The sequence below is a fragment of the Nerophis lumbriciformis genome, linkage group LG09 (assembly GCF_033978685.3).
Source record: "Nerophis lumbriciformis linkage group LG09, RoL_Nlum_v2.1, whole genome shotgun sequence".
Taxonomy (NCBI): Eukaryota; Metazoa; Chordata; class Actinopteri; order Syngnathiformes; family Syngnathidae; genus Nerophis; species Nerophis lumbriciformis.
The window spans coordinates 29,968,719-29,993,463 of NC_084556.2; the positions used below are offsets into that span (position 1 = coordinate 29,968,719).

At 38.3% G+C, this 24,745-nt stretch overlaps 1 protein-coding gene and 1 long non-coding RNA gene across 3 annotated transcripts in view; one reads left to right on the plus strand and one right to left on the minus strand.

Annotated features, from left to right (window-relative positions):
* Positions 1–596: 596 nt before the first annotated feature.
* Positions 597–24,745, minus strand: part of LOC133607294 (uncharacterized) — an 80,107-nt gene continuing 55,958 nt past the window's right edge. Inside the window, exons 6-7 of the mRNA XM_061961779.2 lie at positions 9,875–9,974; positions 597–2,690 (exon numbers count right to left, since the gene is read on the minus strand). Coding sequence (XP_061817763.1) covers positions 2,562–2,690; positions 9,875–9,974 — 229 coding nt within the window. The 3' untranslated portion in view covers positions 597–2,561. The remainder of the gene's footprint in view (positions 2,691–9,874; positions 9,975–24,745) is intronic.
* Positions 11,493–24,682, plus strand: LOC133607422 (uncharacterized). 2 transcript variants are annotated; one of them, XR_009815413.2, is made up of 5 exons: positions 11,493–11,573; positions 12,770–12,817; positions 13,310–13,415; positions 21,040–21,167; positions 23,708–24,682. It is a non-coding gene; the product is annotated as an uncharacterized lncRNA (long non-coding RNA). The 2 variants fall into 2 exon arrangements; XR_009815412.2 differs by lacking the exon at positions 21,040–21,167 and having other exon boundaries at positions 23,705–24,682.

Sequence of the window (24,745 nt, forward strand, 5' to 3'; positions counted from 1 at the left end):
CTCGCTCCATCTCTAATTCAGTTTGGGGGTACTTGGCATTGGACAACATTTAAAAGAGCCCTGCTTTAATCTTTGCTTCCAAAGCATTTAGGATCAAAATCAATTCTAAAAAGATATCTTCACTTCAGCTTACATGTGTCACCTTTTTGCCATATCTTCGAAAAGTGTTGAGTTTGTAGTTGTGTGCTTTTATAGCTCACATACTTTGTGTGTAAAACACTAAGTTTTTTTTCCAGCCCCCCTTTGTGTGTATGCAAGCTTTATGGATGAGACCTTTGAATTTTTCATGCAAATAAGCAAAGTTAAAGTGTTTATTACTTGCAATTAATCACACAAAATTGGGATTATGTCAAAATATTAGTAATTTAAATTCTGCAAGCAAGTCATTTACTGTGATTATTCAGATTTGGTTATTACATAGCATGCCTTAATACCATGGTAGTTGTATTATTTAACAGTTAACACAATGTCTGATACGCTTTTATGTTTGAGAAATAAGACTTATTCAACCGTGTTTTTTTTGGATTGAGCGTATATGAAATAAAATCGCAAGTGAGGGAAAAAGTGTTTCACAAGGTTTTATTTCAGTGCTTTTTTCAACCTACCAGAGTTGCTGATGTAATAGTCATAAAATATTAAAAATATTTTGTCAAAGTAATAATGAACAAATATTGGTAGCAATGGAAAACCCTGTACTATACTCATTCTTCATGTCATATAACTTAAAGTTGAAGGTAATCAGATGTTTGGTTTTAATTACTTTAAGTACACCCACACATTATGAGTTTCAATAAGGTGCCGTGTCATCACAATTCAATGCTCAGAGAAGTATTAACTCTTTATTATTGTGCTTGTAGCAACTGCACTGTACACTGACAGGTGCATTATGTATATGTGTACTGTATAATATTTTTGCTGAAATTGTTTAGTTGCAAAGTACAATAAAACAATGTCTAATTAATAAATATACACCAGGAGATTGACATTATTTGTGGATTTTTATAAATGTGCTCACCCAGCATCTATTTCTAGTTATGTAGATTGACATTTTTTTAGGAAATGCACAGATGAGACGTGTCTATTAAAATATTACATTAAATATATTTTGGCAACCAAGAATACATCCAAACACTATTAATATTGTATGTAGCTTTTAAACAAGACTTAGGTTTTAGCACATCAACATCAGATCAACAACCGTCTTTTACAAGCTCAAAAATACCATAGAAATGGCCAACTCTTTCATTTTTCAAACACGATGAAGGCATAAATAATTTCAAACACATATCCTTACAGTTACCACGAATGTGTTTGTTTTACATGTAGTAATCAGGCGTGGATAATCAGGCGTGGACAGATGCGATGCGCGCTCACGAGTCGGGAATACATTTTTGGCAGGGAGTCAGTTTTTGCCACAACACGAAGCAACAAATAGTAGATTTAACTTAAAGTTGTGTAGATGTCACGATCATTGATTTGCCGGCTGATTGCATCACAGCAGTAAAAATGTGTTCACTTTATCCCAGTTTTACACATATTACCATGTGGAACATGCTAAATCCGCACATTTTGTTTTTGGCGGTGACTTTCTAATCTCGCAAGGAAAAGCATCTTTTATAACTAATCCCCACGCTACTTTCAATGTACACCATTAATAAACTGTGATTGGACATATTCCGATCTTGTCCCACCAATTGACAAGACAGAATTGACTATGATTGGATTTCGTTCCTGACAAAATTCTCGTCTCGTTTTTATGTTAACTCGCGTGTCAGATAATGGTGTTATTATCTTAGCCAACGTGCCTTTGTTTTGATTAGTTATCTTATGTTTACCTGTAAAAAACAAAACCCCAAATAACATTAAGTTTCCAGCCCAAGGTGAGCTCGGCTGACTCTTTTTGCATGATGAATGAGCTGCTCATTCATTGGATTGCACGGATCAATTAATCAAAGTTTACTTATATAGCCCTTAATCACAAATGTCTCAAAGGGCTGCACAAGCCACAACGACATCTTCGGCTCAGATCCCACATCAGCAAGAAAAAACTCAACCCAATTGGAACAACGAGAAACCTTGGAAGGGCCTGCATATGTGGGGGTCCCCCCTGGGTGTACCTGATGAGAGGGCCATTATGGATGTAAATCTACACATTTGTTTACTCATACATATTCGCACATAGCACCTACATATACACACCCTAATAATCAGAGCTAAACATTGTTTGACATGACTCATAAATAAATCACAGGAATGTATCCCAGCCTTACAAGTGGATCTTATCAATATTTAACTCTTGTTATGTATTTATAAATGTGATATTTTCTTACAGATGAATTAAATATTTTCTTTCAGTCCTGTCTTGATGACTCTGACTCATAAATCAGCAGGTTTGCTGAACGTTCTCTAACACTGAGAGACAGTCTAGTAGTTCATAGCAGAGTGTGTGCTGCGAGTACTGTACTTCATGTCTGATTTGATGGCAGGTACATGTACACAGTGTACATACGTGTACACGCTGTACTTTTTGTATTTAAAATTACAACAATCCCTGATTAGTTTTAAAGCAGAGCGCAGAAGAACTTCTTCTCCCTGAAAGGGTTCTCTGAGGTGGGCACGGGTGTGATCAGGGGGTCGTCACAGGAGTGGGCGTCGCAGTACGCCATCAGGTCAGCTGCCGCCTTGGACACCTGCAGAGGATCATAGTGGTTCATGATGGCCAAATGTTGATAAGCACACTTTAATATAGTTTTTTCCCTTCATGTGAAACGATCTTATTTTTCCAATCAAACTTGAATTTAGTTTTATACTAAAACACATTTATGGAAAACTGTTTCAATAATCAATTGTGTTGGTGTCAAAAAGATAGTTTTTAACATATTTTCATATCTTCCTATTTAATTACCAGCCCATCACTAACACTGTGTGCCGTTGTGGACAATGCTATTCTTATCAGTGACGGAGCAGGAAGGGGCTACGAAAATGTTTGTGGTAAAATTTCAAATGGAATTCAGGGTTCCCCTTAATGTTCCATCCATCCATTTTCTACCGCTTATTCCCTTTTTGCGGTCGCTGGAGCCTATCTCAGCTACAATCGGGCGGAAGGCGGGGTACACCCTGGACAAGTCGCCACCTCATCGCAGGGCTCCCCTTAATGTAACTGTGGCAAACCGCCACACCTTAACTTTTTCTTTTTTTTAAAATGTGAAAACAAAAGTAATATAATGTATTGTAGCCTACAGAAGAAGTCAAAAGTCTGAGGTTTGTAACTTTTATTGCAAATCTTATGCTAACTGATCCAATTCCAACACATATTCCCTTCGGGCACACACTTTCATCTCCGTGCTTCCCCAGACACACAACGCTTCCTTATTCTCCACCAACATTTTAAGGCGATCATGGGAACAATGAAAAACAAATCAAAACCACACGAACATAAAACATTACAACCAGCAGGTTGTTACAGTGTGAATCGATGTATATATATATATATATATATATATATATATATATATATATTCTATTATATACGCACTACTGACAAGTGATGAACCAAAAAATCCATTCTTCCATCCATCCATCCATTTTCTACCGCTTATTCCCTTCGGGGTCGCGGGGGGCGCTGGAGCCTATCTCAGCTACAATCGGGCGGAAGGTGGTGTACACCCTGGACAAGTCGCCACCTCATCGCAGGGCCAACACAGATAGACATACAACATTCACACTCACATTCACACAGCTGCCGAAAAAGGACTTTGACCACGGGAACAGCGCTGCCGAAACACAATGTTGTGACGACGTAAACAATATGCACAGGATTGTCTGGAACGATGTCTGCGATATGGACATACTTTAATACATCTGAAATGCACCCACAGACATTGATCTACAAAATGTGCAAATATTACAAAATAGAGAACGTCCAACTAGAGCAGCAGCGTGAAGCAAGTGCGACCTCATGCTTACTGTGTTTAGTCTCTAAACACAAGTAAAGTCCATAAAACCGGAAAAATATGCTTGATTTGTCGCTAGTCGCTTTTTAATAAAGAAAAAATCCCTATTATTCTCGAGTTTGAACACTTTAAAAATTCTCGACTAAGTATGTTGTACAATAAGCAGCAACAAATGAAAATAAAGCAAAATAATATGAAATAAAGTATTTGTCAATACTATTTAAAACAAAGATTTGTTTTGAAATGTATGTATACATTTTTAGAGCCTTTTTAAAGAAAATCATATAGTAGATTATGCAAATTATACGACGACGTCATGGCATACTTGCCAACCTTGAGACCTCCGAATTCGGGAGATGCGGGGGCGGGGTTAAGAGGGAAGAGTATATTTATAGCTAGAATTCACTGAAATTAAAGTATTTCTTATATATTTATATATATATATACAGGTAAAAGCCAGTAAATTAGAATATTTTGAAAAACTTGATTTATTTCAGTAATTGCATTCAAAAGGTGTAACTTGTACATTATATTTATTCATTGCACACAGACTGACGCATTCAAATGTTTATTTCATTTAATTTTGATGATTTGAAGTGGCAACAAATGAAAATCCAAAATTCCGTGTGTCACAAAATTAGAATATTACTTAAGGCTAATACAAAAAAGGGATTTTTAGAAATGTTGGCCAACTGAAAAGTATGAAAATGAAAAATATGAGCATGTACAATACTCAATACTTGGTTGGAGCTCCTTTTGCCTCAATTACTGCGTTAATGCGGCGTGGCATGGAGTCGATGAGTTTCTGGCACTGCTCAGGTGTTATGAGAGCCCAGGTTGCTCTGATAGTGGCCTTCAACTCTTCTGCGTTTTTGGGTCTGGCATTCTGCATCTTCCTTTTCACAATACCCCACAGATTTTCTATGGGGCTAAGGTCAGGGGAGTTGGCGGGCCAATTTAGAACAGAAATACCATGGTCCGTAAACCAGGCACGGGTAGATTTTGCGCTGTGTGCAGGCGCCAAGTCCTGTTGGAACTTGAAATCTCCATCTCCATAGAGCAGGTCAGCAGCAGGAAGCATGAAGTGCTCTAAAACTTGCTGGTAGACGGCTGCGTTGACCCTGGATCTCAGGAAACAGAGTGGACCGACACCAGCAGATGACATGGCACCCCAAACCATCACCCAACCATGCAAATTTTGCATTTCCTTTGGAAATCGAGGTACCAGAGTCTGGAGGAAGACAGGAGAGGCACAGGATCCACGTTGCCTGAAGTCTAGTGTAAAGTTTCCACCATCGGTGATGGTTTGGGGTGCCATGTCATCTGCTGGTGTCGGTCCACTCTGTTTCCTGAGATCCAGGGTCAACGCAGCCGTCTACCAGCAAGTTTTAGAGCACTTCATGCTTCCTGCTGCTGACCTGCTCTATGGAGATGGAGATTTCAAGTTCCAACAGGACTTGGCGCCTGCACACAGCGCGAAATCTACCCGTGCCTGGTTTACGGACCATGATATTTCTGTTCTAAATTGGCCCGCCAACTCCCCTGACCTTAGCCCCAAAGAAAATCTGTGGGGTATTGTGAAAAGGAAGATGCAGAATGCCAGACCCAAAAATGCAGAAGAGTTGAAGGCCACTATCAGAGCAACCTGGGCTCTCATAACACCTGAGCAGTGCCAGAAACTCATCGACTCCATGCCACGCCGCATTAACGCAGTAATTGAGGCAAAAGGAGCTCCAACCAAGTATTGAGTATTGTACATGCTCATATTTTTCATTTTCATACTTTTCAGTTGGCCAACATTTCTAAAAATCCCTTTTTTGTATTAGCCTTAAGTAATATTCTAATTTTGTGACACACGGAATTTTGGATTTTCATTTGTTGCCACTTCAAATCATCAAAATTAAATGAAATAAACATTTGAATGCATCAGTCTGTGTGCAATGAATAAATATAATGTACAAGTTACACCTTTTGAATGCAATTACTGATATAAATCAAGTTTTTCAAAATATTCTAATTTACTGGCTTTTACCTGTATATAGTACAGTCATGAAAACACAGTTCTACTAACTGTACTGTACTTGCTGCTTGCTTAAAAAAAACACACCTTCCTTTCACTATTCGAGTAGCTTTTGTTTTGCCATTTGAGTACTGGCGAGCGATCTCTGAATCCGAGAACATATCCTTCACGGATTTGTTGAAAACATCCGCAAATGAGAACGGAATGTTGCTTGCAAGGTGGCCCATAATACTGCGTTGCCGCCGCCTTCGTGCTTCTCTGACCGTTCATGAGTGACTATATCCATTCGGCCACCGTGTTATGGGCTATAGATAAACCTATGGATAACGGAGACATATATAATAGTCTCCTTTTCAGGTGAGAGGACGCTAAAGGCAGTGCCTTTAAGGCACGCCCCCAATATAGTTGTCCGGTTGGAAATCGGGAGATTTTCGTGAGAATGGTTGTCCCGGGAGATTTTCGGGAGAGGCACTGAAATTCGTGAGTCTCCCGGAAAATTCGGGAGGGTTGGCAAGTATGGGTCATGGTGACTACGCCCACACCATTAGAGGCATCTTGGCAATCTTGGGGAAACCCTGGAAATGCCCTTTCACTCACTAATTGACTTTACATACGCTTCTTCATGCAATTGAGGCACCCCAAGGCCATGTTAGATACAACAGGTAACACTTTCTCACTTATTTTGTGTGTTTACAGTTATAGGTACACTGTTAAAAGCACACTGAGCTGTCATGCAGTAAAAATAAATGCAATAATCAAATGTGGAAAGGCTAAATTCGGTATATTAAGTTTTCCACAAATGCATACCTTCAAATGATTGAATGACTGACATCAAATTGTCAAATCCTGGGAGGCTAAACTATAACATAACATTATTATTACAAACCTCGTATTAAAACTACTGTCAACACACAACAGTGTTTATCCAGGCCTTCATAGTTGCTCTTTAGACTCCTGCTAATGTTCTCCATAAAAAATAAATCAAACTCCACATAACTGTCCTCATATTTTATAATTTTAGCCCAATTTACCTTTGCATCCCTTAAGGAAGTGGACTGATTTGAATATGTGTTCATTGTGTTATTTAGATCAACAGCAGCACCTTTAGTGGTATACATGCTGCAGGAACTAAATGTAGGAATGATAATGGCATATAATCAGTGGGGGAAATACTTTTGAAATGTTTTTATAGTTACTACTTCTTTACCCAAAGCAGTAATTGAATGGATTTACTTCTCAACAAATATAATTGATTACCATTTAAAGGTTTTTTTTTTTTTTTGTTAGTTATACCTCAATTTATACAGTGTTTTGAGATAACAGCTGACTCTCGGCTAATTTTAAATTGCCAGCAAAAATTTGAGTTACAAGTTATTAGTTGGTGTAGAAAATGTCAGTGAACCCTGAAAGAGCCAACCAAAACCATTCTTTCTAACCATGGGAGCGAAGAAAGTGAGTGTGAAGGACAGTACTGAAACGAAGAAGCGGATGAAAAATTATTGAATTAAAGAAATAAATAATCAAAAACGTGACACCAACTTGGCGAAGCAATTTAAGCGTATCTCTGCTGGTCTGAACCATACTGAAGCAGAATGAGTCTTAACACCAGCCAAGAATGTTAAAATAATATATAAACGGTGGGCATTTATCCATGAAAATATGGAAAAGCGGCTGATGGTGTGTTTGACGGAGAAGCAACTGGAAGTCCACTCTCCAAGGTAAATGCTGTACATTACTACATTACTTCATACAACTCCTGTAGTTGCAAGTAGCACATTCTGTTGTATTGTTTTTACACAACATTTATCATCTAAACATTTGTTTTCGTTTTTAAAAAGCATGTTACATGTTAAAATTGTGATGTTTTGGGGGAGACAAGCACCACTACATTGTTTTAAATTTGTTGTAATGGGAGATATTGATTTGATTGATACAAGTGTTTTGAGTTAAGAAGTGAATAATATTCATACATTTTATACTTATAGCGCTTTTCTCTAAAGACTCAAAGCGCTTTTACATAGTGAACTCCATTATCTACATGTTTTTCAAGCTCCATTTAAACCAGTGTGGTTGGCACTGAGAGCAAGGTGGGTCAAGTGTCTTGCCCAAGGACACGACGACAGTGACTAGGATGGAATCGAACCTCCTGGAACCCCCAAGTTGCTGACACAGCCGCTTTACCTTCCGAGCCACAACACCCAGAACCAATTATGTTTATAAGTTGAGGCACTACCTAGAGATGGCTAAGATGGCTACCACGTCAGCAAGTTGCTGAGCATGGCTCCTACAGCGCACTTGCTTTTGTAGATATATCCATATTTACTGTGCTATAGCAGTCATGCTAAGTGATGTTAATTAGATTTTCATGCATTGTACTTATTTGTACTGTCAAAGTGCTACTAATACATATTCAGTTCAGTTTATTTCAAACATGCATACGATACAATGTAATGCATCATATATTTACAGTTGATTCATTTGATTAAAAAAAAAAGGAATAACTATATAAAACGGTTATTCCCAGTTTCCTTGTTTTAAATGTGTGGCGTATTTTGCAACTGTATGCAGAAAAATGAGCTGCAATTATTATTGTCTTAATTTCCATGCAGTCTACAACAATGGTGTACTCTAGCACTTTGTCCATACTAACTTAGCCTAAAAGGACCATGATGTAGCTAGCCTTTATATTTATGAATGGACATGTCTACGTGGCGGTTCACATTAAAGGCAATGCATTTACATCATTGAAAATACATCATGACACGCAGTACTAAAGGGTGTGTCTGCTCCCCGGAAGTAGTTTTGCTGGCATGCTTCCGATTGTGATTAGTTAATTTACATAAATGTCACTGCATTATTGCTAAGATTATGTTACTGTTAACATTGGACATAATTGATACGTGCTGCATATTGTTAATTATTACGGAAATGTGTCAACATTAGAACAACAAAATATTTTGAGAAAATAAAAATACTGATCTAATCACTCTTGTATCGATAATATAATAACGGATTAGATTTACAGTATATAGCACTTTTCTGAACACTTAAAGCGCTTCACAGAGAACTGACAACCCATCATTCATTCGCTCCACCTTCACATTATTGATGGTGGTAAGCTACGTTTGCCCTGGGGTAGATTGACGGAAGTGTGGCTGCCAGTTTGTGCCTACGACCCCTCCGACCACCACCAAATATTCATTCACATCCATACACCAGTGTGAACGGCACTAGGAGCAAGGTGGGTGAAGTGTCTTGCCCAAGGACACAACGACCGTCACTAGAATCGAACCGAAAACCCTCGAGTTGTTGGTATGGCTGCTCTACGATCTGAGCGAGGCCCTCCCATATGCTGATAGTATCCTTGGTATCGATACCAATTTATGGATGGATCAGCCCTCCTACATATTGTGTACTTCTGGCCATGACAATGCTGACACTAATAGATGTTATATATTACCTTGTATACTTCAGTGAGATAATTATACTTAAGACACAAAGAAATGCAGTTTATTTGCCGTACTGAGGTTGATTATTATCAACTTCGGGGAGCGGCTCTACTCTGTGTATACATGTATGCAATTCATTGTTTTCCCATAGCCCTGCGATGAGGTGACGACTTGTCCAGGGTGTACCCCGCCTACCGCCCAAATGCAGCTGAGATAGGCTCCAGCGACCCCGAAAGGGACAAGTGGTAGAAAATGGATGGATGAATGGATGTTCTCCCATAAAGACTCATTGTAGTCCAAAAAGTAAAGTTGTAATTTTTAAAAACAGCAAATTAATCTAGGTACCTTTAACCATAACGGCGTTATTTCAAACACTGCATATGAATACCATTGAAGTGGACCATGTGCGATTCTGTAGATGTTCCTAATATAGTATAGTTCTATGTATTTACCTTTATCCTGCAGAAACTGGCCTCTATCTTCAGTTGCTCCACCAGCTTCCTGGCCTGGCCGACACTCATGGTGCTGTTCACTGGGGTGTCTCCTTTCATTCTATAGCCACAAGAATTGGACACAAAAAGCACACATTTGTTTTCATTTGTTGATTTGATCCTGGTTACTCCATAAAGAGGATTGGCTTTAATTTGGTATTTCATTTTCAGTCAACAGTGTGTATTATCCTCACCACATGCACTAATGAACCACAAACACAACATGACACTTAACGCCGGGCTCAATAATCACAGCTGGGATGTTCATACTCGATTGGGTCAATTTGTGAATAGAAATAATAGTACATTTTCAAATGCTCAGATCTAATTCACCATGCAGGGCCCACCGATCCTTCGAGCACATGTGGGAAGAAATGGAGGCTACAGCTGCACAAATACTACAAATAATACTCCAAATAACATTAGATATGTTGTTAATACAATAACAGATAAAAAGTGAATCTATTCAAGCTATACTAGATTTTGCCCCCATTTTCTTTGCCTCTCCCATTTGTGTCCTTACCCGTATAATATTCCTCTTTAGTTGCGATCTCCCCCAGTCTTGTCTGTCGGTTTTTTTTCACCTCTTGATGTCAGCTCGTGGGTGTTTGGTGTCAGCGTAGCCGGACCCCACCCCTCACAGACGAGCAGCCTGGATACTCCCCTTACTCTCAACAGTCCAGTGCGCTGCAATCCTGCCTCAATGAGATGTGGCGGATCAACCCCTCTGCAGTCAGTGGTATCTGCCAGATGGAGGAAGGGGGGGGACACACACACCATTCATTAGGTTTTCATATGAGAGAGGTGGAACAAGCCATATTTGTGCAGGGAAAATAAGAGGATCTTGTAGATTTGACAGCTTGAAATGGGCCAAAATGATCAATGGGGTTTAAATGTTTGTTGTTTGCCGTGAAAAAACTGTAGTTAGCAATGTCAGCTCTTAGATGTCTGAATCACGACGGCCGTCCCCACCCCTCCCCCTCCCTATCTGATGCCCTCCCTCTCCTCTGTTGCCATGGGGACTGCTGCAGTCCCATGGTTTACACAACATTTTAGAAAGGGAATTATTGCTTAGGAAATGTTGTCTGCAGAACACTGATTCATAGTGCTGCATATGACAATACATATTCAGAATCACTATAGCAGGACATCCTGTACATTTTGAAATACAATACAATACAATGCAATCAAGTAAGCAGTAAAGCGCATCAACGACGCCACAATTGCTAGATTAGTTCTATTCAGACTTTAATAGCGTTTAATGTGTTGCTCACTTCAACAGGGGGTGAATTATTTAGACGTTTTTTATTTCTAGCTTTCGCGCTCCTACTGAATTGTCCCTCCGTGTTTGCTGTACCTGTCTAGGCTGCCGTAGCTAGTTAGGTCTTCAACCTTTAACACGACGTTATTATTCTAATTCATGATGATAATAATACTAACAACGAATAGAATTTCATTACCATGCCTAAAACGCTCACCGGGTGGTCCATGTGAATGTTTGTGTTTTCTCCTCAGAGTGTTATTGTTGAATGGAGTCTAAACATAAACAGTTGTTCACGTGAGTCCAGACCACGTGACTAACACGCAATGCATCCTGGGAAGTAGAGGAACCGCGGGCCAAACTATTTCAAAGCAGATGAGTTGTGCTTATCTACCGCAAGTAAGAACCATTAATTCAATATAAGACGGTATTTCCCTTTCAAACATGTCTTTAAAATACAAAGTCGTCGAAAGTTGGCAGTATGTTGAATGTGACAAAAATACTCGTCTTTGTATTTATTTAACCTCTTAAGGCCCAAGCTGTTTGTTTACATGCTTTTTTGTATTTCTCTTTGCTATTTGGGCTTATTGGACCCTAATTAGAATAAATAATAAGAATCATCTTTTGGTATGATGTACTTAGTCCATAAGTAACAAACGTGTACTTCATGTTTAGTGACATGCTAATTCTTATTTTTACACTTTTTTCCCCCAAATTCCATTGTATGTTATACTCTTCTGACACCACCAAGTGGCAGTATAAGTGTCCACATAAGCGGCCATAAGACCCAATTTAGTAATGTATACAATTTTGGAAATAAGAGCTAAGAGGTGCTAAGCCTTTAGAGGTTTAGAAGGAACCAACTGTACGGTGGTCGACAGGGGCAAAACGTGCAGTAACGTCCAAACCCTCCAAGAAATGATTCATAAAAAGAGGGTCTTAAAATTTGAGCCTTATATTATTTGTTTTAATATTTTAAGATACCTGTTGATTTAGACATAGATAAAAAAAAATCCTAATCTTTTTAATTGCCCTACCTAATACAAAGTGGTGAGGGATTAAACGTTTCACTTGTCATGTGTGTGAAATCCCTGATGCCAATCGTTAATTTACTCCAAAGTAATTAACTATGCTTAATTATGTCCAACTTAATTACCATAATGACAGTGATGATGATGATGATGATGATGTGGAGTCCTGGAGACCATTGAGACAAGAGATGGTACGACTCTAACTTGTTCATATTTTACTTTTAGGCTCACATCCCCCTAAAAATGTTTAAGATATTTATGAAGAATTTGTTTAAAATGATTTCAGAATGTGTTTTTAACTGCCTGTTATTGTCCCCTCAAACGGCAGTTTAGAATAAGCCTGCATGGAAGGTCAGAATGTATTGTTGACATTGGGAATCCATGCAGCTTCTATGCCTGGAGGTTGATGTCAATAAAGATTAAAGCATATTGCTCAAAGATTTTCATTTCAGACCATTTGTGATATTGATTCATGACGGCTGCTGGACACTGACATGCCAGATGGGTTGCTGGTTACTAGCTGGCAATATTGAAGAGTAAAATAAGTGATGTGTTTATTCACAGACTGATTGGAATCTGAACATTCTCCTGAACTGACTTGACCAACGGACTGTAAGTAATTTTCCTGCTTTGGTTTTGAAATTCTAAACTTGTCGTAACAGTGACTTTTGCAACTTTGATGACTGTTTACATTATTAATACAGTTAGTAGTAATATCGCTAGGCTCCCATTGATGGTAGTTTGTACATTACTATTACATATCATTCCATAGTAAAATTACTAATATTGTTACGTCTATTCCAGTGTTCTTGATACAACAGCCACGATTGTGGGCTGATTTATCAATATGGGATTATTAAAAAGAGCACAGCCTTATAAAATGTGCTTCGAAGTAAACTTTGATCTGATTTCTTGCTACATAAGTACTGGAGATGTCCTGATTAAAGGAATGGATATTTACCTTTTTTAAACTATCTTTTTCCGCAGCTGTGTCCAAGTGTTTACGTGGCTAAAGATTGTACTCACGTGAAATATTCATTCAAAAGAGATGCACGCTCATGTAGACACAATCACATTTCCATATTCCTTGTTGCACACATGCAGGAGTTGCATGAAATCCAGGAGGGTGCGTGTCTTGCCAGAACACCGGCTCCAATTTAAGAGCAAGCTGCAACCAACAGTCTATCCACAGTGCGAAGACACTTCGAAGGTACTGATCCTCACCACTATGGCGAAACATAAACTCAGTTTCTTCCAAGTAGCATTATCACTGGAGGACTGGAGTAAAATAAATAGGTAAGCATGCTACACACACACAGCTAACCGCTAAAACTTCAATGTGAAGTAGTGGTGATCGATCCAGATGTTAATACTATCGATACCTAGTACAGTATATATGTATGTAAGTACAGTATATATGTACTTACATATATATATATATGTATATATATATATATATATATATATATATATACACACACCGTATTTTTCGGAGTATAAGTCGCACCGGAGTATAAGTCGCACCTGCCGAAAATGCATAATAAAGAAGGAAAAAAACATATATAAATCGCACTGGAGACTATGAAAAAAACTGCGACTTATAGTCCAAAAAATACGGTACTGTATACATATATGTTTATATATATATATACATTGTACGGCAGGGACGGCGTGGCGCAGTGGAAGAATGGCCGTGCGCGACCCGAGGGTCGCTGGTTCAATCCCCACCTAGTACCAACCTCGTCATGTCCGTTGTGTCCTGAGCAAGACACTTCACCCTTGCTCCTGATGGGTGCTGGTTAGCGCCTTGCATGGCAGCTCCCTCCATCAGTGTGTGAATGGGTAAATGTGGAAGTAGTGTCAAAGCGCTTTGAGTACCTTGAAGGTAGAAAAGCGCTATACAAGTACAACCCATTTATCATTATATATATATATATATATATATATAAACTGTATATATAATTTTTTTTGGTTTATGTATTTATATTTCGTTTATATATACCTAGTATATATAAACGGTACCAAAGTGATTATCAATCAATCAGTCAATGTTTATTAATATTTTTCTTTTTCTTGTTCTTATTATTACAAAGCCTTTTTTTTTTGGTCGGTTTTTTTTATTGTTTGCAAAGTCAGGAAGTAAGTCTCTGGATACAGGAAGGCTTTGAAGACAAAACTCAAATTATTTAAATGGGAGCCAATTGTAGTTTTTGCTTTTGTTTACTTATTGTGCACTAGCCAGTTTATTTTGTTAAAAAATAAATTGTATGTAGCATTCATTAACACAAATGTATATACTAGCAAATTCTACATTTGATATAAAAGGGTGTTATTGTGTTTTACTTTATTTACTTGCTATTAAGCATTTTCAGTTTTATAATCTATAGTCAAAGTATTGAATCGGGGCTAATTCAGATCCGAATCAATTGGATTGAGAGTTGAATTGGGCTGACCAGAACATACGGTAAACTAAAATGGCACTATCACATGGTCACAGTGTAACACAGACATCTAGAGTCTCTTACAAAAGTGTGCGTAACGCTCACATCTCAACAACCATTCATCACATCTTCTCAAAGGACAACATATTGAAATACAACATGGATATACGGTATCCCAATAGTGTAGTCGGTGTACAGCTTGTACAACAGCATAGATTTACTGTCATCTGAAAATACCTCAACACTCAGCAATTGTGGTCTAATTCGCTGGCAACTCAAGTGAATTCACCTCACAGTGAACAACGATTGCATCTCTTGGAATAATGCCACCATCATAAAGTTTACTATAGATGGCCTGACCACCGGTGGAGAAGAAGCTGCACGAAAGACTAACTCAGGTGGTGTCGTGCCTCTCATGAAAATCATTGTGCCAATCGATTGTCCACAGATCTGATTTTCATGAAAAAGTTTGTGATTGCATTTGCCGATTAATACCTTTTAAACACAAATGCTGAGCCCTTCTTGCTGACACTATATGTAGTTTTAGTCCCCTGGCTGACAAGTTAGCAGTTATTTATGTGTCTCCATACACAGTGGGGCGCCGCTCCCTTAATGTAATAATTATCACCTGCATTGTGGCAAAAACTGCATTTCTTAATAACTTAATTACCATTATCACTGGAGTAAAAGGCTAAACATGTTACACACTGACAGCAAGCCAGAAGCAGACATGCTAGTTACTAAGCTAGCTTTAAACAACACCAAGAAATATAGTTGTTGTAACTTATGGGTTATATAGTTAATGTGTGATGATCATTCATAATTTGCATGTTTGATTTAATTGCTGATAAATTGATCTATTATTATTTACAGCTAAAAAGAGTTAAAAGGGAATTGATTTGATTTACACATGTATTTGATATTGATTATTTAAGAAACACTGACACTGAATTGAGTTGTTTTCTACTCAATAGCCTAACAAAGGGTTAACTAAAAGACTGCATGTTCCACAATGCATTGCGGCAAACCGGATGTTAGGAAAGACGGAGCAGGTGCATTGTGGTTGTTGAAAATGAGGATCACGAGCCTACGGGTGATGAATGAATGACAGATAACAAGATGTAAGGATCGTTTTGTACCGTTTTGTATGCCATTTTTTTCTTATATAAAGTACAACTTTATTACACATTTTCGACGTCCTGTCCAATACTTTGATCGTAGTTAATCTACATCAATAGTGCTTGGTAATAAATAAAAAAATAAGTAGCTATCATCAGGAAATAAACAAGTAGATTACTAAGGGTCTAGAGCAGGGGTCTCTTTAACATTTTCTAAGCCAAGGACCCCCAAACTGACGGAAAATACGATAAGGGACCTCTCTACCCTTATATCTCTTATAAGGGCCGCTTATCGCTAGGTGGGGACTAGTGCACTAATCGGTAGCTGGCAAGTTGGAAACTAGTGTTCTAATTGCCAGCTGCAGCCAGCCCAGCCCGCTAATCGCTAGTTGGCAACCAGAGCGCTAATTGCTAGCTATTTTAATTGATAAAACCTTTTCATGTTTACATACACTGCATCTGCACTGGAGTGTGTTGGATCAATATTTATATACAGCTATACAGCATATGCTGTCTGTCATGATACACACATGACGTGCTGCGTGTATCATGATCAAAATAAAGTGTGACTCACTCGATGGACAGTTGTCTCTTTGGTCCAGCTGGCCGGGGACATTTTTTCTGGTTTATTTGGGGGTAAGCACGCCATTTATGTCCAAATAGCTTGTCTCCAAATTCCACATTTGCAGCTTTGAGTCGATTTCACCTCACTTTATTGGCCTACGTCTGCTCCAACGTCTCACCCTCTTCTTCGTGCTCCCTTCTAGAAACAGCAGTTCATCCTTCGTTTGTTCAGCTTTAAAAATATAAGGTGGTGAATCCTCATTTGTCCAAAAATAGTCGTCTTCGTTGTCTGTTACCTAGTCTGCCATGATTAGAAGACACACAAGCGTTTTGTATCCAGAAGTAGGAACACACTGGAATTCGGACGTGCGCTGCTATGGAAACAGAAAGAAGTCATCCCCAAAAATGACTAAAACGATCAAAATATAGTAAATATTGAACATATTACAAATTGTTATGAACGTGTTTGTTACTACATTATATACAGACTTGCAGTGTGTATACAGAATGTTGATTGAGGGTTTTGAAATTGTTTTAGAGAGCTTTGAAGGCTACAACGGTGACTCCCATTAGCCGCATCTTTCAAGCGTTTTTTTTTATGATCTTTAAATATCCTACTAAAAAAACAACAACATGTGTGTTCTTCTCTCTAATAATGATTGTGAACAATAGGCAAAATTCCAAACAAAAGTGCAGTTTCACTTTAAAGATATTTAAATTTGTGAATAAACTGTACGGGGAATATAAATAAATCTATTCTTTAAAAGTCTAATAACCAAAAATTTCACGACCTCCTACAGCTCACAGACCCCCCCCAGTAGAAGACCTCAAGTCTAGAGAGAGGATTACTCTGCTCTTTGTGTCTTCCTTTGTGTTCTTGATGTTTCCCTCTTGTTTTTTGCTTTTTGGTCCGAGTGCCTTCGGGTCTGCACAACAAGGGGAGACACTTCCGTGACTTCTGCGCTGCCTTTCGGTATTTTTGGCCATGGCCATGTTTGCACCGAAGACCAGCTGCTGGCTCTCTGCCACACTGGAGTCCGCGTGTAGAAACCGAGGATGGAAAAGCTTTAAAGAGCCCTGGCTAAATGAGCATCTATCGGTCTCCCTGGACGGATTGTCACTCATCCTCGCGGACCGGACAATGACTGAGGGCTAGTCGGCAGCCTAGGGCGGAGTCGGCTCTCTTTGTTGCTTTGTTGGGTCTGCTCCGAACGTAATATGTAATATTCATTGCTATTTTTTTGTTATTTTGTTGATTTTCACTTTTGTAGCTGTGTGTACAAATGGCTCCGCTAAAGTGGCAGCTGGTTTTATTAGCTTTGTGGTCTTTTAATGTGTTTTATGTCCTATGTGTTTTTTAATGTTTCTCTTTTGTTTTCATGTTTTTTACCTCATGTTTTGTGGACTTTTTGTATCTGCACTGCAACCACATTATTTCCCTGTTGTGGGATAAAGTCTGTCCTATCCTATCCTGATCAGGAGCTCATGCTCTGCTTTACAGTATCACAATACATGTTAGAATTTATATTTGAACCGTGAACCGCAGCTGTCCACTGCCAGCACCACTCATGCAGCGACAACAATGTATGTGTTTTGAGTCATTTTAAGTGTAAAGTAAATCTATACTGCGATGCAAGCTGTACACTAACACTTCTAAAGTATAACAAGGTTTCATGTCTGTGGTATACAGTAGATGTACTTTAATGAAAATGGTGGCTTAAATGTGAGGGGTGTACTCACCTTTGTGCGATAAGTGATTGCACAGGAGTTAATTCCAGCCATAAACTGAAAATGTGCCACATTGATACGCCTGCGGGGGCTTGATCACACATTTTGTGAGTCCCAAACCAAGTGTTACGCAATGCTGAAGGAAGCACATGTGGGTGGGATGATGATCAGAATCATCAATTCCAATTGGCTGTTGGTATTGACGGAACAGTTCAATACTACAGTAGACTTTCAGTTGCTAGGACATGGTTCATTTGAACTTCTAACTAAATTACACTATATGTCCTCCCATTTAAGAAAAGATGCACATGACACATAGCTGTATTTCAATATTATTTTATTATTAGCAAAAGAGCCAGTTCCAGCATGTTTACCAGAAATGAACATGAGAACAACTTCACAATCCATCCATCAGGTTTTGCACTGCACACTTTTAGGGTCCTATTAGGGTTACACTATTCAATTGAGCTAAAAACAACAAAAAGACGGAGGTTGGAAGATAAACATTGCTGCCCCCTAAATCATGGTTGCTACAGAAATGTAAAAAAAAACCCAAAACATTAAAATGCTGCATGTTGTCACATGCAGTCACACAGTCTGAGCTGCTGCTGTCCACATAGCGGACCTGTGTATTGCGCAACTCTTCATCCAGGAATGGAGTTTAAACTCTTGCCAACAAACTCCTCTACTCCTAACGCTTCATTTACACACGTCACTTGAGTAAAATATCAAGAATAATATAAAAGCATATTTCAACCCACTGATGACAAACCCTTAAATATGTGAAATATATGCTACATTAATTTGAATCACAGCAGTATAACTTAAAACGTTGCATATTACATTGTGCTAAACACGCGTTGCCCCTAAGTTTTTTTTGTTTTTTTTAAGTACAAGTGAATTCTAATGGTCGACATATTCCTTATTAATGTCCTAAGGTTCATTTAGTTGATCACAAAAGGCCTTTGATGCTCCAGCACCTACTGTATATAGATATGAAGGTACACTATGTGGACAAAAGTATTGTGACACACTTCCAGGTTAATTGTTCAATCAATTAGGGGTTGGTTGATAATACACTGGTTTTATGTAAGATGTATTCTTTACTTGAATAGCGCATACAATATCGTAATTTCTGGACTACAGCGAGGCGCCTTCACAAACGTGGGAATTGTGAGCATCAAACATTACAACACAAGCAAGTCGTTTTTTGCACACTCCCTGTGTTCTGTATTGTTGCTGGTTTTTCTGTGATAATTACAGTTTTATGTGGAATCTATTTTTTAATTGTTAAATGTGTTACTTAGCTATCATTTTATATATGTTATTGAAGCATTTAAATTCAATTTGAATATCACTAAATTCCGTAAAAACAAAAAGGCATCGTTTCAAACAAGAATCCAAGTTTCCTATATTTTAAGTATTGGTTTAGGTACCGTTTCAGCGGAACCACCGTTTCAAAAGTACCGATTTGATACTAGTAGGAATCGGTATATTAAACATTTGAACGGATACGGTAACGATTCCCGATATCTGGGAATCGATAACGGTACTCAACGGTACCAAATTTCGGTACTTTTGTGTTTTCATGACGTGTTAATAAATGCTAGTTGTTTAATAATAAAATCTCTCTTTTTTTAATTCGACAATTAACAATGATAACTGTGCTGTCCCATTGTTATATCTTGTTTTCTTATTACATTTCTGAGTCTCATTTGCAAGTATTATATAATAGACTTTGTATGCAGTTGCAATTCCAAAACCTTAGATGGCAGACTCTGGTGTGTTGCAAAGCCAGGAAGTAGTCTTTGCCATTAAGTTGAATGTGCCAGTCTATATTTTTCTTGAGCCCTACACTACTATTGCATACCAGCTGCTTAATTTGAATGTGTATCTTAGTTGTATTTTTAAAGACCAAATATGTTGGTGTTGAAATGACCATGAAAAATCACGAACATTGATCGGTAGCATGTACATGGCATATCTAATCTAAATTAGCATCGAGCTGGCGCATTTTCAAAATTGGAGCCTACTGTAATTTTGAGTGCTTTCTTTTGTTTTGTTGGGATGAAATATTACGAGGCAGTCCGCTCTGAGTACGTGATTCCCCGCCGAGTGCTTGAGTCGGTGCTGAGTCTGTGACGTCACGTGCAACAAAAGTATCGAAATATGGTACCTTTTAATTTTATGTAAATCGATACGCAAAATTCGGTCGGTTTTTATAAAACTACCGCATTCGGTACCCTTCCGTAGGTACTAGTATTGGTTATAATTAACTCCAGAATACCCATCCCTTGTTAAAAGTTGCGTCGAGCTATGAAAATATTTATCAAATATAAAAAAGGTGTACTGAAAGACAAGACAAGTGCCATCTACTGTACGGAGTTGAAAAGACAAGCTACGTTCACAGACAGTCCCGTTATATGGGTCGAATATTTTTGTGTTTTTTGTTCCAAATTTATATGCTAATCAGCAAATGAATGTGAAACACTGACCTTGGCTAGTCCATGAATAAGAGTTGTTCACCAACAGTTTTGGGGCAGCTCTAATTCTGTTCCAGTGCACAAAGTAAAGTCCAATTGCAGGTATTTGTTGTGAAAAGCTTGACTAACCCCATGAAAAAACATTTTAGAGTAAACTAAAGAACAAAGATTGTTGTCCGACATACGCAATCTAGGACCTTACAAATGTCCGTCTGGACAAAAAACGTTGTACTAGTTGTCCCAATACTTTTGTCCTTAAAGTACACATCTCTGTCCATGTGGACTGTTTTGCTCTGAAGGTTGTAAGGTTTGGATTCCCTGCTAACATGTTTCTAAACCCAATTAATGGATTCAAATCTAGGAGTCCTCCCTTCTCTTCCTCTATGGATACTTTTTATTGACTTTTTCGTGTTGTGGAAGTGTTTCATCTCTTTGTGATCATTGACTGTAAAAGAAGCTGTATTTTCTTTCCACCGTATACTTTTTTTTTTTTTTTTAAGGAAGACCATACAGATGCTCCAATTGTGCATGCAAAGATGAACACGGCTCTGAGGCAGCACATCAAAGCGTGCGTTAAAATAGCTACAACGTCAGAAGGGCTTCTTTCCAAACCTGCACCTCTTTTGAGGTAAATGCGACTTATAGAGAAGTATTTGTGATATAGCAGCATTGTGGAACTACGAAGACAGACATTTCTAACGTTGTCTAAATAGAAAGACTATTCAATTATGGAAAGGCGGGGGAGGGATTACAGGTTGTGGTAGGGGGACACCAAGGCATTTGAAAATGTGTTGCCTAATTTAATTTTTCTCCCTTCTATTATATTATTTTTTATTTTCAATAATCAGCAGCTTCAAATCTCATATCTGGTACATTAAGTAACACACTGTTGAAACATACAGTAGCTAGTAAAGTACAAACAGGAAGTAGCCACAAGTAAGCAATGCACTGTTTTACAATGTAGGCATCAAAAACACACTTGCAAATCTTTCCTCTTACAAATGCAACAACACACACTCGCACTAGACTCCGACCCAAAGGGAACACTTGAGCGTCTTCACAGTAAGTTCACAAAGCGCAAAATGAAACGACTTCCTTCCGCAGACATTTGCATAAAAAGTCTATAAAAATCATGGGAGTGACGACAACAGGTTTGGCTGATGTTTCCCAAGCTAAAATGAGAACAATAATAAGAACAGAAGAGCAGCATTTAAAAAAACAACAACTTCTAACCAGGAAACGTAACCGTAGAAAAATATACATAACCTACAAATTCACAGTCGTAAAAAGGAAACTGAAGGATGAGGTATTAATTTGGTTTTGAGAACTTTGCAGGGGATTTTACATCTTCAAATTCAATAAGGGATCTATTGATCCTTAAATGATGAAGCCATTTGTGAAGCTATTTAACAAGCTATCTGTGCAATATCCAATAAAAAGTTAAGGCCTATTTTCTTTCAAATCTGAATTTCAGTAATATGAGGTGTGTCAGAAAAGTTCCAAAACTGAGTTCTTGCCACATGGCCAGACGACCAACCATTACGTTTACATAGCAATAATATGGCGTTTGTTTCGCTCAGTGTATGGGAAGAGGCAGGAGTTGTGGCAGGAGAACTCAAGGCTGGGAATGTGTGTAGACTCCAGGGTGATTAGTTTGAATTTGAATTTATGTGACACAAGTCCTCCAACGTTTCTGACACATCTTGTACAGTTGCATTAATACCAGGGCAATACAATTAACCAAGACAATTTTTTTTTAAACCAAAATGTCAATAAGGCTTTGTCATTCTTTTTTCCAATGAAATTAATGGTTAAAATTATAACGTTTCTGAACTACAGGAATACTTTACTTTTCATCCAATTAACAAATCTATTGTGAGAACACACACGTTCACATTGAGTTATCTAGTTCAAGCAATCAACCCTCTTTAACCTAAAGAGTTGTCATTTGACCTGTGGTCAATAAGAGGACAGCACTGCAGTAGGCGTGCGTCCCTGTCAGATTATCTGAATAATAGTATGTCACATTTCAAATGCAAGCATTTTGCACAGCATGTTATCAAAAACAGTGTATGGCAATCTGTTCGAAAATTTTGCAAAAATAATCACAGAAATCCCTAATTATTTGCACAACACCAGTTTATAAATGCTAACACCAACAGGAGGCTACATGAAAAAATCCTGCCAGTCAAAGCGGAATAAACACTAATGGCCTGATCTACTAAGACCCCAAATAACAAGTGCTTAATGGTGTGTGCAAACTATAAAGTCGTGTGCATTATTATTGGGCGTGTTGCGTGTAATCTACTAAGACTGAGTGTACAATTGATAACAAATGCAAAAGTGGAGCAGACCACCTTATTTAAATGAAGATTTTGCATGAACCACTATGAAGACACTCATTTCCTGCACATTCGGCATCACGCCCCAACCTGTGGCTTGTTGCTATGTTGTTGAACATGCAGCGCACAACTATAATCTGTGTCACTTTTTCTGAGCAATATACTCTAGAAAATCCATCTCGACAACAGAAGTTATGTAAACTGCTAGCATCTCTTTCCTTTCTGTGTTGTCTTATTTATTGCAACACAAATTGTAAGTTGCTCTATACACAACAATCTGTTAGTTGACAAAACAAACACCTTTTAAAAAGGCCAGCGGCTACCATTGTTTTGGTGTCTGCTGTCTACAAATCAGCCCTACAGTCATTCATCAGCTTTAAGATGCAATTGTTGGGACAGACTGTTTGTCTCATATTTTTATTTCTGAAATATGTCGATTGCAGCGATCCCAGCCAAGTGTGCGTAACTGCGCTAGTTTGCACGTACCTTAGGCATTGGTAACTGTACAAAAACTGACAAAAGTGACAAAAACAGCAGCCGCAAAACAGTTTCAGGCTTGATAAATCACATTGCGAGGGCTAAATGATTATATTTGTATCTCCTCCTCCCAGTATTGTGGGCGTGAGGAGATCAAGTTTGCAGTTTGCACGTGTTTTAAGAGCATACCTTTAGTAGGTCAGGCCCAATATGCTTTACAGCTTCACATTTGATGACAGAAAAGATTGCATTAATACATTTTTCAATGAAGACACTAAGCTTTGCTTTAGGCTACCCTGTACCCCACCGCTGTTGTTTTCATCCATGTTTTTGTTTGTCTTCCTAGCAGAGCAGAAGTTTGCGGCGAGGCGGTGATGGTGATGCTGAATGAAGCTACACGGCCTCAACCTTCACAGTGGAAGAAGCGCTCACAGTGACTCGAGGTACCTTTTCTATAGTCAAAGCCTTCCCAATACAGCGATGCATAGTCATGAGGGCCACAGTGAGGAGAGTAAGGCATAAGGAGAGCCCATTCTTACTTCTTCAAAAAAGGTAAACAAACTCAATACCAAGTAGATTTGTGAGAAGCGCTGTGTGCGCTCTCTACCTAAAAAGAGTGTAAACATTTTTAAATGGCTCTTTTTTTTCTCTTCTCCTTAAGTTTGCAACACGTAGAAATCCTAAACCGTCAACAAACAAGACACTGGTCTATGTATAAAAAACAGAGAACAAAATTGCTACCTTTTGTTTTTTTACCTTTGACTACTGTTGGCAAAAGTATTCACTGTCCACAATATTAGGTACACCTACACAATCTAATGTAATCATCTAATAAAAGATCACAGGTAAATCACACATTTGTCACTTTTGGTTGATACTTATTCATTTAATAAAATCAGTTTATTGTTGTGGCTGTAGTTAGCATTGACTTGGAACTGTGATGCATCTTACTGAGAGAGATTTCTAGTATTTTGTCTGTTACGTTGCATAACAAGGTGACTTATTTAGGGCTGGGCGATATGCAAAAAAAATTATCACGATTAATTTTTTCATATCATCTGATATCGATTAATATCACAATTTGTTTTGCATTAAAGTGGATTGTCCCGTACAGGGAGTACCACATCCCTACTGTTTACTACTACATTATCTTGTAACAAACATTTCCGGCATGTTTGATTGAGGTAGTATATGCTAACAGCTGACAACTGTCGTTTTGTTAATATCTATGATTGTGTTTACCAGAGGTGCAATAGTACAAGTAACCCATGCTACAGTCTGTACCTGGTTTTAGGGCCACGGTGTTGCTTGTTTTTTAGTACGTTTTGTGGGGGTAAAGAGAATAACTTTTTTGCCTCTCAAAGTTATTTAGTTTTTTTGCTTGTCA